At 40.6% G+C, this 15,915-nt stretch overlaps 1 protein-coding gene across 4 annotated transcripts in view; it reads right to left on the reverse strand.

Moving 5' to 3' along the window:
- The window catches only part of IGF1R (insulin like growth factor 1 receptor), a 191,807-nt gene that overhangs the window by 17,467 nt on the left and 158,425 nt on the right, over nucleotides 1-15,915 (reverse strand). For 2 of the 4 annotated variants that reach the window (XM_054837120.1, XM_054837122.1), the window contains exons 11-19: nucleotides 13,720-14,006; nucleotides 12,125-12,261; nucleotides 11,634-11,793; nucleotides 10,465-10,570; nucleotides 9,023-9,093; nucleotides 6,539-6,768; nucleotides 6,136-6,246; nucleotides 3,945-4,104; nucleotides 1,889-2,018 (exon numbers count right to left, since the gene is read on the reverse strand). In XM_054837120.1, coding sequence (XP_054693095.1) covers nucleotides 1,889-2,018; nucleotides 3,945-4,104; nucleotides 6,136-6,246; nucleotides 6,539-6,768; nucleotides 9,023-9,093; nucleotides 10,465-10,570; nucleotides 11,634-11,793; nucleotides 12,125-12,261; nucleotides 13,720-14,006 — 1,392 coding nt within the window. Of the gene's footprint in view, nucleotides 1-1,884; nucleotides 2,019-3,944; nucleotides 4,105-6,135; nucleotides 6,247-6,538; nucleotides 6,769-9,022; nucleotides 9,094-10,464; nucleotides 10,571-11,633; nucleotides 11,794-12,124; nucleotides 12,262-13,719; nucleotides 14,007-15,915 lie in introns of those variants that run through there. The other 2 variants (XM_054837121.1, XM_054837123.1) reach the window with 2 other exon arrangements.

Below are 15,915 nucleotides of genomic sequence, written 5' to 3' on the forward strand. Positions count from 1 at the left end.
GTATATGTGTTCTAACCGAACAGCATATTCCTCATGTTGAACCAGGTTTTGTTGTACCTCACGACAGTACACCTATGGGAACCAACTTTCAGCGTCAGTCACTTCTAACAATTAAGATGACAAACCATCCCAGGGAGGAACTGTCTGAAATACTGATGAGAGCTGGGGACCTCCTCTCCATAAAGCAATTTTTTCCTCTCTATGCTTTCAAGTAAAAATCTGCCAGAAGTTTCTATTTTTTTTTCATAAGTTTTCCAACGTTATGATCAGTAAGCTACTTTCCTGCACGTGACTTCTGGCTAGGATATTTTGCTCAGACTGTCCCGCTGATAAATTGCAATGTTGTTTGCTCAACCCTGCTTTGGGCTGAATGACCGATGAATGCCAAATCTTGTAAACACTGACGGGAGAACTCACGTACTTCCTGCAACACCTAAAGTACTAATTTACTTCTGACGCCTGATTTGGCATCACATCTGTGGGTTTGTTTTCTTTTTTGTTTGGAATTTGAGTTATGTTTAAACAATAATGTCACTTATAGGTTCAATGGAAAGCGTGTATGGAACAAGTGCAGTACGTCACCGAAGCGAACACCTGATCTGCTGTAGCCTGCTTTTGATTCAATGGCTGGACTTAAAAGTTACTGTTGTGTGGTAAGAAGGGGCAGGTCTGCCAGCTCCTTGCTCCACGCTCGTTCAGTTCTACATCTGGGGATTTTCTAGGGATATATTCCAAATTTCTGTCTGCTTTGTGAAGCCATTACAAGTCCCAAAATTCTTTTACTGCAGGGGGACTGCCAAAAGCATGCCTGTGCTGTTCCATTAGATAAATGGCTGATACAGGGCTTCCCCTTCAGCTCGAAGTGGTTATTTTCATCTGTTTCCAAGTCTGAGGGTTACTGGATTCATAAGTAAGTTACTAGGCATACGCAAAAAAAAATAAATTTAAGCAACATTCTGGTGCTTTGCTTTTTCACTTGCTACATAATTCCTCTTATGAACCTTCCACTCAAAGCTGGTGCTGTGGACTACAGTCCACTGACTCCAAAATCCTCAAGCTGTCTAAAGAAAATGCAGTTTACTACTAAAATACCATTCCTACTGACTTCTAGACATTTGGAGGCAATCAGCTGCCAATTCTGTAACAGATCAGCAGTAAAAACATCTTGTTAGGAAGGCAGAGAAACCATAAAGGACAGAGTAGAGGTTTTGCCAGTACACGTTCGTTTTCTGCCAAGTCCTCCCTACCTATCTGCAAAAGTTTGGGGGTGGGGAATGGTTCCAGAGTATTATTTCTTCTATTTTGAAATTTCCTGAATGCCTCTCTCAATAACTTCACAGATACAGCGACTAGGCAACGTTCTTTTAAAGAAAAACCTATTTCTGCATCTTGCGGTATGTGAAACAAGCAAGCAAAGCTCCAAATGGACAAGGATATACCCAAGGGAGAACTCCCAAGAAAAAACCTACTAGTGTACACAAACTGTCTGCGGGAAAGTAGAGTTATTTACACAGAAGGTTTTGATAGAAAAGCAGGTCAGCACTATGAACCTTTCTATATTCTTGGCAACTTTTAATGCTTTTCTTGAAGGAGGGCAATTTGAAAAATGACAACTTGCTCTTCCAGGTGAAGGTAATGTTTTTCACTGCACAACTGATTTTACAACCCACAGCAGGAAACATGTCGCCACCTCCAGTTTTGGAAATCCATTGTTCTTGGTTTTGCAATGGAAATATGAAATATAAAGCAGAACGCTTCACGGCAGAAAAAGAGAGTCACCTTTGAAGAGACAGGAGCAGCAGTATACTTAGTTAAGTCTACTCAAACAAGAAAAGAGGCTAGAAAGAAGAGGGGCCAAGACAGTTTTTCAGAGCCCCTTTTTTGTTACCAGACATCGGAGTGCGTTGTGAAGACTCCATCTTTCAGTGATTCTGGGGACATCCAGCGGACAGGCAGCAAACCTTTCCCTCCTTTACGATAATAATCTGTCTCGTAGATATCTCTTGTCATGCCAAAATCTAGAAGGTATAAATGTTTTGAGTTTGCATGATAAAATGATGAACGTTTCCCCTTACTACAAGCCATTGTAGCCAGCAGAGAATCACAGTTTGGTGCTAAGAATCTGCAATCTGTTACTACGACACTTTACCTGCTCCCTTAGGGCTGGTTAGCTTCCCTCCCCACAAAACCAATAGACATTTTTACCACTGACTTCAGTAGATGAGCAGTCTGAATTATTTCAATATATTAATATGAAAAGTTCCAGGATTTATGCTCAAGCCTTGCAGTAAGCTAAGTATTCTGAAGGTCATATAATTCACTGATCTGTTCTCAAAATTTAATGATTTTCTTTTCTTTTTAAAGAGTGTAAAGAGCTCCTGTAGTACTTAACACTATTCTCTTTTCCTATAGGTTGAGGGAAATGCTTCTCTCTCGTTTGCATCAGATATCTTACTAATATTAAACACTGTCTGCTAACACAGCAGACCTAGGACAAAATCCATTTTATCAATGCGAACCTGTAGTTGCCCCTTTTTTCCTGGGGAAAAGTGGAGTGAAAAGAGGACAGAATTCCTCCAGTTCTCACAGTCGTTACTACCAGTCTATGACTTGGATGAGCGATCGACCACTGATCCTTCTCATTCCTTGTCTGCTAGGGACACTGGTACCTTCAGTGATTATGACTAAAAAGCCCATCTGTGCAGCTATTCCATCACTCCCACACACCAGGGTGACTTTATCCTGGCTGAACGGAAAATTCTTTCAAAATGTAATGCAAATAAGAAACAGATACGCAACGAGCATAGGACAGCGTAGCATAAAGCTCTTCCTCTGAGATCTGAACAGTCTGAGTTGGCGTGCTTCAATCAAGATGCTCCTAAACTGTTTCTACATGAAGGGATTTTCAATGCCAGTATATAAATGAGAGCAGTGCAGGTTATTTCACAAAATGCTTTTGGAGTAACCATGTATAACGTTAAAGGGAAGAAACAAACCATCGTCAGTTCAAAGAATGGTAAAACATGCTGATGGGGGGAGGAGGAGTGAGAAAACTGGAATGGAAAGGATTCAGGCTGATTTCCACTGAACCTGCAGAAAATGCACAAAATCCCCCAAAGATCTTATTTCCTAATTAACTGACTCAAAATGAAATCATTTTTCTTTCTCCCAAATGACAGGATTACTTACACAAATTATCAAAGTAGCTGAGTTAAGCTCAGAGAAAAAGAATTAGTTTCCTACAGCAGAAGGCTGTTGCTATACATGTTATTTTAATATGCACAACTCAAAAACAGCCAAAAGCTTAAAATCACCGTCTCTGGAGAGAAATCTGAAAAAACTCATCTGACACTATTTTGGAGGCATGGTGAAGAGGAAAAAAAAAAAAAAAAAAAAGTGGTGTTCTAACAGCAGAGCAGAGGAAAAGCCATTCTGTTGTCTGGAAAGCAGAACTCCAGTTCAGACTGGAAAGCATCCAGCTGAAGTCAAGCCTTACTTTCCCCTTCCAAATCAGATCTGCTTTAAAATAATCCTAAAATTCTTATTCTTGAATCAATAAACAGGAGATGGAATTATTTTTGTGCATTAACAGAAAAGCGAATGACACACCAGTGGTAACTGTGCCATCCACCCAGATGCCTGCAGCATCTGCACCTCGAATCACTGCTTCACTAGTTCTTTTTAAACCCACACACTATACTATTTCCTCACTGGAACAACAGCAAGTAGAGGTATTCCAAGAGTTTCAACTCAATGTTGACTGCTCACAGGTCTTAAATCACAGCAAGCCTTCATAAGGAACATATTTCATTCTGCAGAAATTTAAACTAGAGCTAAGTTTTAAAAGGTCTTTCAAACAGCTTTCAAAAAATTAAAATGCCTTCTAAGATGCTGATTTTTTCAGGATGATGTTTTTCATTTGTGTAAAAGTCAAGAAAGCGCACCTCCAATTTTCACTGTGAAGTCTTCTGCTACCATGCAGTTTCTTGCAGCAAGGTCTCTGTGAACAAATTTGTTGGCGTTGAGGTATGCCATCCCATCAGCAATCTCTCCTGCCATCTGAATCATCTTCTTCAGAGTTGGAGGTGCCTGGCCAGGATTATTCTGAGCAAGATTAAGAAGATAAAACAGGTAAGGGGGAAAGAAAAAACTATTTCTACATCAAACTGTAACATATCTTTTTTTTTTTTTTTTTTTTTAAATCACTTTATCACAATTCAGCCTGACATGATCCAGGCTAAACAGAAACTCACGTACACCATAGCATCTGCCTAGTGGGAAAAGTGGCCATATCAAGCTGGGTTACAAACAATAACTCTTCTGTAACAGGCCATTCTATTTTAAGGAATAGAAGCCAGAAAGACTTTTTGGTGTAAGGATGTTATCTTACACCTATGGAGCTTAAATGTCCACCCTTCTACCACACAAGTTCTGAGATACAAAGCAGAGGGCTTAGAGATTTCTACTGTTTTACCATCTTCACAAAAAACCAGAATATGTTAAATGATTTCATTTCCTGTTCCCCAGTTCTCCATCACCAGATGTCTCTTGAATTACTTCTATTTGTAAATAGGAGAAAATCTTATGGGACAATGTCTTCTGAAGCAAATTTACTCCTTAGCATCCATGGTTTCTGCCATTCTCAGTCTCATGGATGAAGAAGTTCAGGTGTTCATGCACCATCAGTTAAGTCCCACCATCCCTTACCAGTATGAATTTGCCCAAGCTTTACACCCCTTGGATAATCATCACTGACAGAGTAACCAAAACCATGGCCTTACATACTGAATTCTTCTAATGACAAAGATCCTAAACCACACAGATCAAGTCACTGAACTTTATCACATCCCCATCCAGAGATTAAACGGTCCCTTACCCACCTCCCGTGGGAAGTGTTCATGTCAAGTCCCATCATCACTTTCAAACTGTGCTACTTTGTGTTGAGGTAACGAGCCATACCCCCTACTTCTAGGCTCCCAAGAGCCAAATGCAACATACCCTATGGGAGCCAAGAAGATACAACCAAGAAAGTCCAGAAGGACCAATGTGAGTTGAATCCCCAGGAGGAAGAGATAGGTATGGGAGCTGCGTGGTTAAGTTACTGGTAAAGCCAGTGATCAGGCAAGCCCTCCATCCACACGCTCCTCATACAGGTCCCCAGAAGACTTTGCTCAACTCTTTACATTGTACACCAAAGAAGACACGGAATTTAGGCACAGGCCTATCACAGACTGCTTTGGAGAGAACCAGCATACAAGACAGAAACCCAAGTACAGAGCTCATCATTTTGGTGGCATCTTTATAATGTCACTGTCTCTTTTTACGAAGTTTGTTAAATTAAACCAAAACTATTTAATATAACCTGAAGCATTATTAATCATAAATGCTAGTCAAGTCCTTAGTCCATAGTCCTACTGGCATTTATTGAATGCTGTATTCAGTGTGCTTGTTTTCCGTATTCAATCACTTAAGCTATCTGTTCTCACTACATGCAATGCCCTCCACCTATACCATATTCATTCTCTTGTGCACATACTGTGCTCATGTTCTGTTCCTTTAAGTTATTCACATCAGAATTTCTAGATCAAGGGCAAAAACCGTTGAGCTCATTTGCTACATAGTCTGCTATGATTTCAGTGGCAAGTGACCTATGTGTCATCTTTATCCTTCAGACCCTGGATCACACGTGGCAATTTTAGCTGTTGAACTGATGGCCTACATATTAAGAGTATGCATATTAGCTAAGATACTAGATTTTTACTTTCCAACATAGGCAACAGGCAGGATATACAACATGAAACAATCATCCTAACATGCATGCTTCGACTGGCCAATTTGTTGTTTACCATCTTGATGAGAAATTAGAGTAGATGAGAGATTTAATTTAAATCTGGAAAACAGGACCCAATAATACAAGAAGGGACCTATTCCATGCAGTACACTGGGCTATTTGCAATAGCTACCTCATGAAAAAAGGTGTTGCAAATCACAGAGCAGTTCGTGTTTTGTTCTTAGAGCTTAAGGAGAAGGGCAAGAAAGGCTAATTGCCGGCTGCTTCCAATGTGACGCTGTTTCGTTCAAGCTGATTCTAACTGAAGAAATAAAAAAAAAAACATCCAGCAACTCGCGACTTACCTCTGTGTCTGGCCTCAACGATCGCAGGTAACTTTTGAGGTCCCCACGTGTCATCAGTTCCATGATAACCAGCGTAGGCTGCCCCTGAGAAACAACACCAAGCAGCCGAACCTTGAAGAGGAAAAACAAACATTCCATTACAAATACAGCTAACTGAACTGTAGTAATCATTTATTCATGTTGATATGTATCCCCAAACACCTGCGAACCTGTGTAAAGGTCTGAATGTTGATTTGGTTCCACTCTCTGACTCCTGTTTAAGAACAGTATTATAAAGCTGCACAGAGTTGCAGCTAAAATCCCAAGTTCACGCGTCGGTCAGTGAAGATGTGCCCTGAACACCCTCGTGCAGTAAGCACCATGGGTGTATGAATCACAGCCTTGCTACATTTTCATGACTTACCACATGGTGACAATTGAACTCCTTCATCACCGAGGCCTCGTTTAAGAACTCTATCCTCTCACGCATGCTTGCAGACTCATTGACAGTTTTGATGGCCACCCTGGTCTCTGGCTCATCCTTCACCACTCCCTTGGCTATTCCCTCGTACACCATTCCAAAGGAGCCTTGCCCAAGCTCCCGACACATGGTGATCTTCTCACGGGGCACCTCCCATTCGTCTGGAACATACACTAAAGAGAGAAAGAAGAGGCCATGATGTTCCACTTCTCTAAGTGCTGTGATCACTCACTGCTTTAAAATGCCAACTACCCAAACAGTTTTACTGTAAACAACATTAGACAATGCTGAGACCTTGCACGATGTATGCAAATAGCCTATGGTCTTTCCCATAGCAAGACAGGTAGATGCTTGGCATACAAATAAATCTTAAAGAAACATGTAGATGGGACTTGAAGGGGCCTCACTATTGTAGTGACATAATGCGACAGAAATAAGGAACCTCAAAGCACAAAACCAGGGTGGGAAAAGGTCTGAATCAATACTTTAGGCTTGAGATCTTCTTGGGATCCTTGATTTTCTAATTCTTCCAGACAGCATCAAACATACTTGATCGTCTGTATCAATTTAGCGTCTGCTGTATTCTCTATTAACAGATTGATTTTATGACTAAAGGGAAACAGACTCTCTCATCTAGTAGGCTCTTTGCATGAAACAAGTCTGATCGCTTGCACACATACAGTTGCACCAGTCAAGGCAGAACTTGCTCTGTTACAAGTCTTTGATCTGAGGCGGAACAGAGATCTCAGAAGGTGACCGCCAGGAGGGAGGACTGCCTCAAGCAAGAAGACATCTGAGCAGCCACCAATGCCACCGCCTATCAGTCACCAAAGGAGGGGACAGTTGTGTCACATGCTCTGGATGGGTGAAATGACAAGGTGCAAAAATAGAGGATTATAGCATGAACACTGACAGACCCTTAACCCTAACAGTGCCACTGTAAAAAATAACAGAAAGAGAGTCCTCTGCCACTCTGGCTAAATCCATTAGCCTCCTGGGGGCTTTCGGAAATGCTATTCCTGCAAGAAGTCTACAGCAGTAGCAAACTAAACCATAAACAGAAGAACTGATGCCTCAAGGAAGTTCGTCTGATGTTCTGATTTCCTCCTGCACTTGAAGAGCTCCACACGTACATAATACGTACAGTACGGGCACATGCTTATTACAGACCACCACACCACTATGTGGGGCGGGGGATAAATTATCTAGCAAGTAGGGTTCCAGTGGGAACCTAGTTGCTGTTTGTATTATTTTTAAAGCAATTCATCTAGCCAGAAAGCTGAATTTCCAGGGTTCTCCAATCCACAGCAATCCCAGCACATGGACTTTGTGGAGATGCAGAGCTGAGGACCCCTGGACTGCCAGGGATTCAGCTCCTGGTGCTGCTCAGGGACAGCCAACACAAGAACTGGCAAGAAGTTCATCTGCACATTAGCAGGCACAACCTCTTGCAAGAGTGAAGTACAGGAAAATAATACAGACATACAGAAAGCAAAAGCAAAAAAAGCACGCTGTTCTAGGAACAGCCATTTTCTTTTAAAGAATTTTTATTTTCTAGATGGTTTTAAAGACTTTAGCATTATCCACATTGTGTCTTCCACAGAAAACTGTAAGAAATTAAAGATGCCCCCCAAAACCCCACATCTGACTTCAGAACTACAGTTATTTCACTCTGTTGGCAGAGCACTCAACACAAATATACCAACTGGGCTCTAAGCACTGCCACAGTCTAATACCTCTAAATATTGTCATTGTCAAATATATAAATCAGTCACAAATACATTAGGTCAATTTGAAACTAGCGTTAAAAAACTGTTTTGCCAGCTAGAGAAAAACGGGCTTATCTACACTCCAAATGTCAAAAGAAACAAATATGGATTACATTAAACATCTGTGCTCATTTCAACACAAAGTTTCTGCATGTGATACGTCTGGAAGCCCACAACATTGATTATTTTCTCTTTCTGTAACTGTGAAAAGTTTTTGGAGAGTTTTACTGGGATAGGAAGTAACAAGATAGTTTTGTGCGTTACTATTTTCCACATGAGAAGTACATAGAAACAAGCAGTGGGTTTGTTCCGATAGGTCAGAATAGGACTTAAAAGGGCAAACATGAAAGATGATGAATTCATGAATTCTTCTTTCATTCCAGTGAAAGCATCACTGGATGATTAGATGATAATCTGAAAGTGAAGCCAATGCATCCAAATGGGCCTCAACCGAACAAATTACAGGAAAAAGTTTAAAACCTCCCCAGTTTCAATAGACGGGTGACGTTTATGTATTAATGATGGATTCCATGGCTGTACTAATTAAAACAAAGAGAAAAAGTGGTTTTACAACATCCCTTTTGGAGTTTTTGTACTTTCAGAGTCAGACACAGAATATATGAAAGTAAAAGCATCAGAAGTGCAAGGGCACACTTACCATCTGAAGCACTGAAGTACTCGGGGTTCACAGAAGCATAGAGTACTCCATTGCCCAGTCTGTCACTGTTCCTGTTGAAAAATATTTTTTTTCTTTTTTAATATTTAAACCTAAGTAAATTTCAGACCATCTCTTCTACAGCTTTTCACCATTTGCTCAACGGCAGAGTATTATTGACTGTATGTGGAGAGCTTTTCAGACAAAGAAGACAAACCAAGTTCTTATGCTACCTCACATAATCAATGGGAAAACAGCCCAGAACAGCTTTCCCAGGAAACCTGCAGTTTTCTCTATACCAAATCAGCACCAGAAAAGCATAAACACAAGGTACTTTTAGCTGCTGGGTAAACTTCCTTTAAGAAAAGCAACTGTATGGTGATACACCCAGGAGACCCATGGCTGAGAACGTACTTCAACATCACCTACCGTGGGAGAGAAGTGAGCTAGCAAAGGACAAGATTGTTTCTAATGGGGAATTCCACTCAACTATTTTGTAAGTGTTTCTATTATTTTATTTTAAAAACACACCCACCCACCCCAATTTTACTGGGCTGATTTTCAGAATAAGACATATTTATTCAGCACTGAGAGAGCTCTTGCAGGAGGCAGGCTGTAGAAATAAAATTATCAATCAGATCTCAGAAAATCAAAACATAAAACATACTTGTGGGCTAGAACAACAGTTTAAAGAAGGTTGAGTTGTCTGGCATTTCACCTAGGAGAGCCCAAGGGAAGGCCAAGCAGGTATTGTATTTCACTAGATACAAAACCCTTTCTGGAGTGCTTCAGAGAACTGGTACTGTCTGCACACAGATGAATTGGAGCTGGAAATAATGGGATACTCAGTGACCACAATTTAGATGAGTGTAATAAAAATCCTCCATATCTAGAAAGTTGCAATTTGCACTGACTTAATAGTAAGTTCTCATTATGTATTTCAATTAAAAAAAAAAATTGCTAGTTACAAAAAACAAAACTGAGGAAAACAAATCAATAGAACAGTCCCCTAGACTGCTCTGTCCAGGATGTAATTTTTAAGTGGATGTAAAGACTTCAAAAAACCTCTAGAATTTGCAAGAAATCAAATTAACCTACAGTGAACTCAGTTTTCATGACTTATATTGACCCATATTTCAGTCAAAGCTTCTGATTATATAGGTTCAGCGTCTGCCATCATTGTCCCAGTGGATATGTTCCTGACAACCCTTCCCTCTCAAACATGATACTGTAATAAAAAGCCTCTTCATATCTCAAACAAGCCAGATGCTTGCTGGTAACTCTAAACCACCTCCTTTTACACACCAACAAGACAGAATCTACTTTAGCTTCTCTAGTCCTCTGAATGCCATTTCCCTTTTTAATTTCTAACTTGCTCCATGGGCACAGATTTGAAAATAAACATTCCCCTCCTGCAGTTTTAACTGCAAGCATATACAACTCACCTCTTTTTGTTAAAGACATATAGCATTATCAGTAATCCCCCAATGATGAGCAGGAAAGCAATAGGGAGCACAATTATCAAGTGCAAGAAGTTTCCATAGTTTGCTGCTGCAACCAACAAGAAAACAATTGTATCAGGGTTTCTATAAAATCTCCATTAACAAAGAAACATTCAAACCCCACTCAGTATATTTCCATGCAGGGAAGAAATCAAAGTACTCATTTTCTTGTCTGATGTGGAAAAATGTACTCAGAAACACTCCCTGACTGCAGATGAGTGGAACAAGAAAACAGACAGCAAAAAATATTAATTTGTACAGAACAGTGTTTGTCCGGGTTTGTTTTCACAAGTTACGCTTAAGGGCTTACATTCCGCAGTGAACAATATGTAATTGTTCACTATCATATTCACCTTTTTTCCATCTTTTGTTTACCTTGCAATTGCTTATACTTGTATTCAGAATATGCACACACTGTTCTTTACTTCCAGTTCTTCAAAGTCCAGCAATTAGAAAACCAGAAAGGAATAAAAGATGGAGTTCCAGTTTTCTGTGGATACGTCTGCTCTACGATCAAATACAGAAGCTCTTGAGAGGGTCCCTGTGGACACTGTGGTGGTATTCTTCCAAAATACAAATTACTCCCATTGTCAGGACCAGCATCACCCTTTCATGAGGACGTTATCTTTTATCAAATATCACTTGGAACAGGTAATATGAAAAAGTATCTTGGTATTTTAAAAAACCTGCCAGCCAAAAATCTAAAAATATTATTTGTTTCTTTCATTATTTTGCAATTTAAAGCAGGTTTGCCTTATTGCCACAGGTTTTGTACAATTCACCCCAGGTCATTAAGGCTAACACTACGTTCCCAAGGGAGCTGTACACCACAGGAAGCCACAGTAGTGTGCTCTACACACCCACCACCTAGTTGCACCTCTCATATATATATAGAATGCATGCAAGAGAAGGACCACACCTCCGATACATCTCCCAGTTGTCAACATTTGCCAAAAAATGGAACAGAGTTTCCAAGGAAGCACCAGCAAATAAGAGGAGTATTCAGAGTATGGGCAAGAAGATTATATGCCCAATTACATATGTAAACATCAGGAATTATTAAAAAGACAATAGTCCCCCAGTTTGACACAGCCAACAAACATTCATCTTACATTTGGGTTGCACATAGAAAGAGACTGGCTCAGTCCATGACCCATTTCCAGCTAACGAAGTGGCCTGAACTCTAGCAGAATAGTTTCCGGGGTTCAGATGAGTCAGCTTAGCTCCTCCTAGCTTCTTGTATTCTTGTCTGGAAACACATTCCCGCTTCTCCTACAAGAAAAAAGCAATTTACAGTTCATGTGAATATCTTCATGTTCATTCTTGAGAAAACAATACAGCTGCAGGATAAGCTAATGGTTATAACTAAAAGCCCCATCTGATCAGTTTTTCTTCAAACACCTTATGGAGGTATGTGGAAAAAATAATTGTCAAAATAAACGAAACAAAGGACTGGCATGTTGGTCAGTGCTGGGTGTTTGAAATCACAATTCCTATCTTTGGTCTGCAGCACCACACAGAAGCATGTTAAGAAAGATCCCATTTTGTGTACAAATTATAGTTACAAGCACTAACTCTTAACAGAGAAATGTCAAACCCTCACCTCGCCATGCTGCCCGTATTTGATTTCATACATCAGTATCAGCCCGTTTGGATTTGCAGGCTCTAACCACTTCAGGTAGACGGTATTTTCTTCTTTTGCTTCCCATGCTACCGTTCCTGGAATGTTATCTGCTCCCTCTGTAAAATATTTACAAGTGATGTGAGAAGAACACCTATTACTGAAACGGGAACTTACGCAACAACTGAGGAAAATAAAAGGTTCGTACTATTCTTTGGGTATCAAAGCACTGCAGTAAGTGCTATTCAGAGACCCAGAGAACAAAGTGCATTGGCCAGGGGCCTGCTGGAGAGATTAGCAGAGTCTGAACAGCTGATTGCCAGAAAAACAGTGCGGTGCACAGAGCTTCACCTGCTATGGGCTCTGTGTTAGTCACCGTGCTCTACCTGTCTGCCTAAGAACCTCGTTCTTCCTTCCAAACTTTCCACTGCACCAAAACGGTGTAACCACCAAATCGCCGTAAACAGATGAGATCTGACCCGCTGACATCCCCTTCCTAAAACATCCACTCTTCGGAAATCTGTCACAGTTTAAAATGGAGTCTCATCAGCAATTCAGGAATTGCTTTGTCTCTAGTTCATTCTTGATAATTTTATGTGTTTTATTCAAAGCTTGACAGGAATATGAAGACCGTTCCAGTCAAAGAAAAAAAGGCCACTTTTTCAAAAATACAGTTGTTAGGTTTAGAGGAAAACAGAATTGTTTAGCCTTTAATTTTCAGAGCCATGTGCTAAGAACCTGAGAATACTTATTTCCTTTTGCCTGATCTCACAGATTTTCCCATTTCCTTGAAATAAGCAATACTTTTTGCTTTTTTACTGACACAGCTGGATCTGGATTATGATAGTCTTTCCTTCCAGAAACAAAACAAAATTGCTACCATTCTGCATCAAAAATTCCCAGACATCTGCTGGAGTCAGAAGCTCTTTGCTGGATGCGTATGAGCTTACACTAAAATCATCTCTATTCTTCTCAGAAGAAGTACAATCTGTAGAAGTCCCAAACACGAGTACAGCATTCAATGCTTCCTATTTGAAGTACTCTAGATGCCGGCGATTGGGCACAAAGCAACACAGTACTCCTCCTGTTTCCAGGCTGGACAAACGCATGGTCCTTCTGTGACAGAAGAAACATTTGGCAAATGTTCCCACCAGCAAAACTCTAACATCTGCAAACAGTTCAGAGTGAACAGAGCAAAACTAAACATTAGCAGAGAAACGTTCCCCTGTCTCCATTCAGCACACAGGGAACTGAAGAATAAAACCTACCAGATCTGTGGGGCTCACCTACATCACTGGGAAACAGATTCTCTCATAATTACCTTGGTACTCACGCACACACTTCTACCCTTCTCCACATCACAGGACAGACTCAATACGCATTGCTCAGTACACACGAGAGGCCAGTCAAGGACATTAAACTACTGTAACAAAGTTTTATATAGTTCCAGTTCATTTTCTTGCATATGATTTTTTTTATTATACCCCAACGTTTTTCTGGTTTTGGAGGGTTTGTCCTCCATGAGATTGCTCTCTCTCCAGAAAATAAAAGAAACCTTTATACTTGTGAGAGCATACCTGAAGGCATGGTTCTTGCAAAGACGAAGTTGGAAGCGCTACAACCAAGTGTGTCAGCTTCATGGTTGCAGCTGTGGATATCAATGCGGTAAAGAGTAAAAGGCTGGAGATGGGAGATCACAGTTCTCTCCTTGCCATCCACTTTGGTCTCAAAGAACGGGTATTCCACCTCACTCTCCTCTGCGTCAGAAACATTGGTGAAGTGGTCTGTCCCAGTCGCATTCCTGTTTCGAGTGGCCAAAGTGGCATTTGCGATTCGGAACACGTCCCTCCGCTTCCGATCAGGTCTGTGGAGCAAACAGACAGGTATAGAAAAGGTCTCTTTAGCAAAACACTGCTTTTTCTCCAGCTCTGTGCAAAAAACCCCAGTAAAATATGTAAAACTGCTATTAAAAAAGCTAAATAAACTGCAAAACGAGACCAAAGTTTTCTCTTAATCTGAACCTGCCGCATGCGCGCACATCCTGTTGCTCTCTCTTTTGGCCAGAAACTAGTCAAAACTCTGAAGCTCACCCTGTGCCCCAAGATAAATGTACAAACTTCTGACCTCTCACAATAAACTGAATAGCAAAAATGGCTTCACTGTTATTCAACGAGCAACCTAGATTTGTATTTAATGACAGTAATGTTGACGCTAAAAATAAAAATCAGATGTTAAAGGCTGAAAAGGTTAGGAAAAACACTGTTTTGAAGTTTGCTGGATTAGCAAAGCTAACTCTCAGTAGGCTTAACTTCCTTTTCAGTTGCAAGGAAATTATAGAACTTTGAATGTATTGCACTAAGAAACCTTGGAAGATAGCTGAAAACTATGGATGTTAACCACCACTCCACTAAGGTGTGCTGATTTACGTGTCTCTACTTCTCTCACCCAAACCAAAGCTCTGCAAAGAAACAATCTTCCTACACGAGAAAACACAGCACTAATATTGCACATAGCAAAGAGTTCACCAAGCAACTTTGCTTGGCCTTACAAGCATCTGCCTGAAATTTATGCAGAGTTAAAAACTTGAGGATTTACAGCAAGACCACGACTTTCTCAAGAGTAAGAAACTGTTGTAGTGGACAGGCCTGAGTATCAGTACAAGTGTCAGTATGAAAATACTCTTATAAACACTTGGACGGTACTAGCTAACCAAGACATGACTGCCGCACGTTAGACTTGTCACTTGCTCTTGTGTCAGATCCGAGGCCGATTTGCACAGGAGCAGTAACGACAGAGGGCAAGCTGGCTTCTCCAGCTCCTGCTCTCCTAGTCTTCATAGCCTGCAGGACTGCTCACGCCTGGAAAGCAATGCACCGGGGGAGTTAAAGGAGAACGTAAGAAGATTCACACTACGAAAACAGTTTTGGTTTGAATCATATCCCACCTGAAATCACTCTGCCAGTGCCTGTTTAGCACCTGGTCAGTGCAAGGGTTATCAAGGACATTTCTATCAGAGCAAGTAACAAACCAGGCGAATCAAGCCTCCCTCAAACACACAACAGGAAGAAAGATGACTCAACAGGAGAAGTTAATTCGCTGTCAAATATACTGCCTCAGTACATTCAGCCACAAAACAGCACGCTGCAGAGAGCGCCAAGAATAGGCTGACTTGGTTTTGAAATCTTCTGGCAGAGGTTGGATGAAATTTTTTTTAGGAGTTCACTACAAAATCTTCCAAAATCCTTTTACTATGTCTTGAGTAGTCTTTTTGATACTCTCAGATGCCATGTAAACCACAGCACAGAAACAAACGAAGACAAGGAAGAAACTTCCTAAGTTACCAAGAAAGCGGTTTGAGCTACATACAAGTGAATGTCATAACTTGTTATTGGGGTATGGGGGAATTTCACAGGAGATGTAAGCACTTGTGCCTCCTCTACACTGATATTTATGGCAGTTATTAAAGCTATTCACCTTGCTTAGGATGAGCATTCATTTCCTGCTTTAATTCAGTGGAAAGAACAAACTTTTGAACTGCTAAAAACACACCGTATGCCCAGCACTGAACATTTGCACAGATTTTGTGATAAAAGCAGTGAAAATAAAATGTTCCTTTTCAGTCAACCACAACAGCATGTGCCAATGCAAGAACCCAAAAGGCATGACTTTGTCTATCACTGCTTTTATGGGATGCATGAAGTTTCAACTCTTTGGTGGTATCTGGGGCAACAAAAACAAACAAACAAAAAAGGTACAGTCCTTTGGGGAAAAGG

Source organism: Grus americana, chromosome 10 (assembly GCF_028858705.1).
Source record: "Grus americana isolate bGruAme1 chromosome 10, bGruAme1.mat, whole genome shotgun sequence".
In the NCBI taxonomy this organism is placed as follows: Eukaryota; Metazoa; Chordata; class Aves; order Gruiformes; family Gruidae; genus Grus; species Grus americana.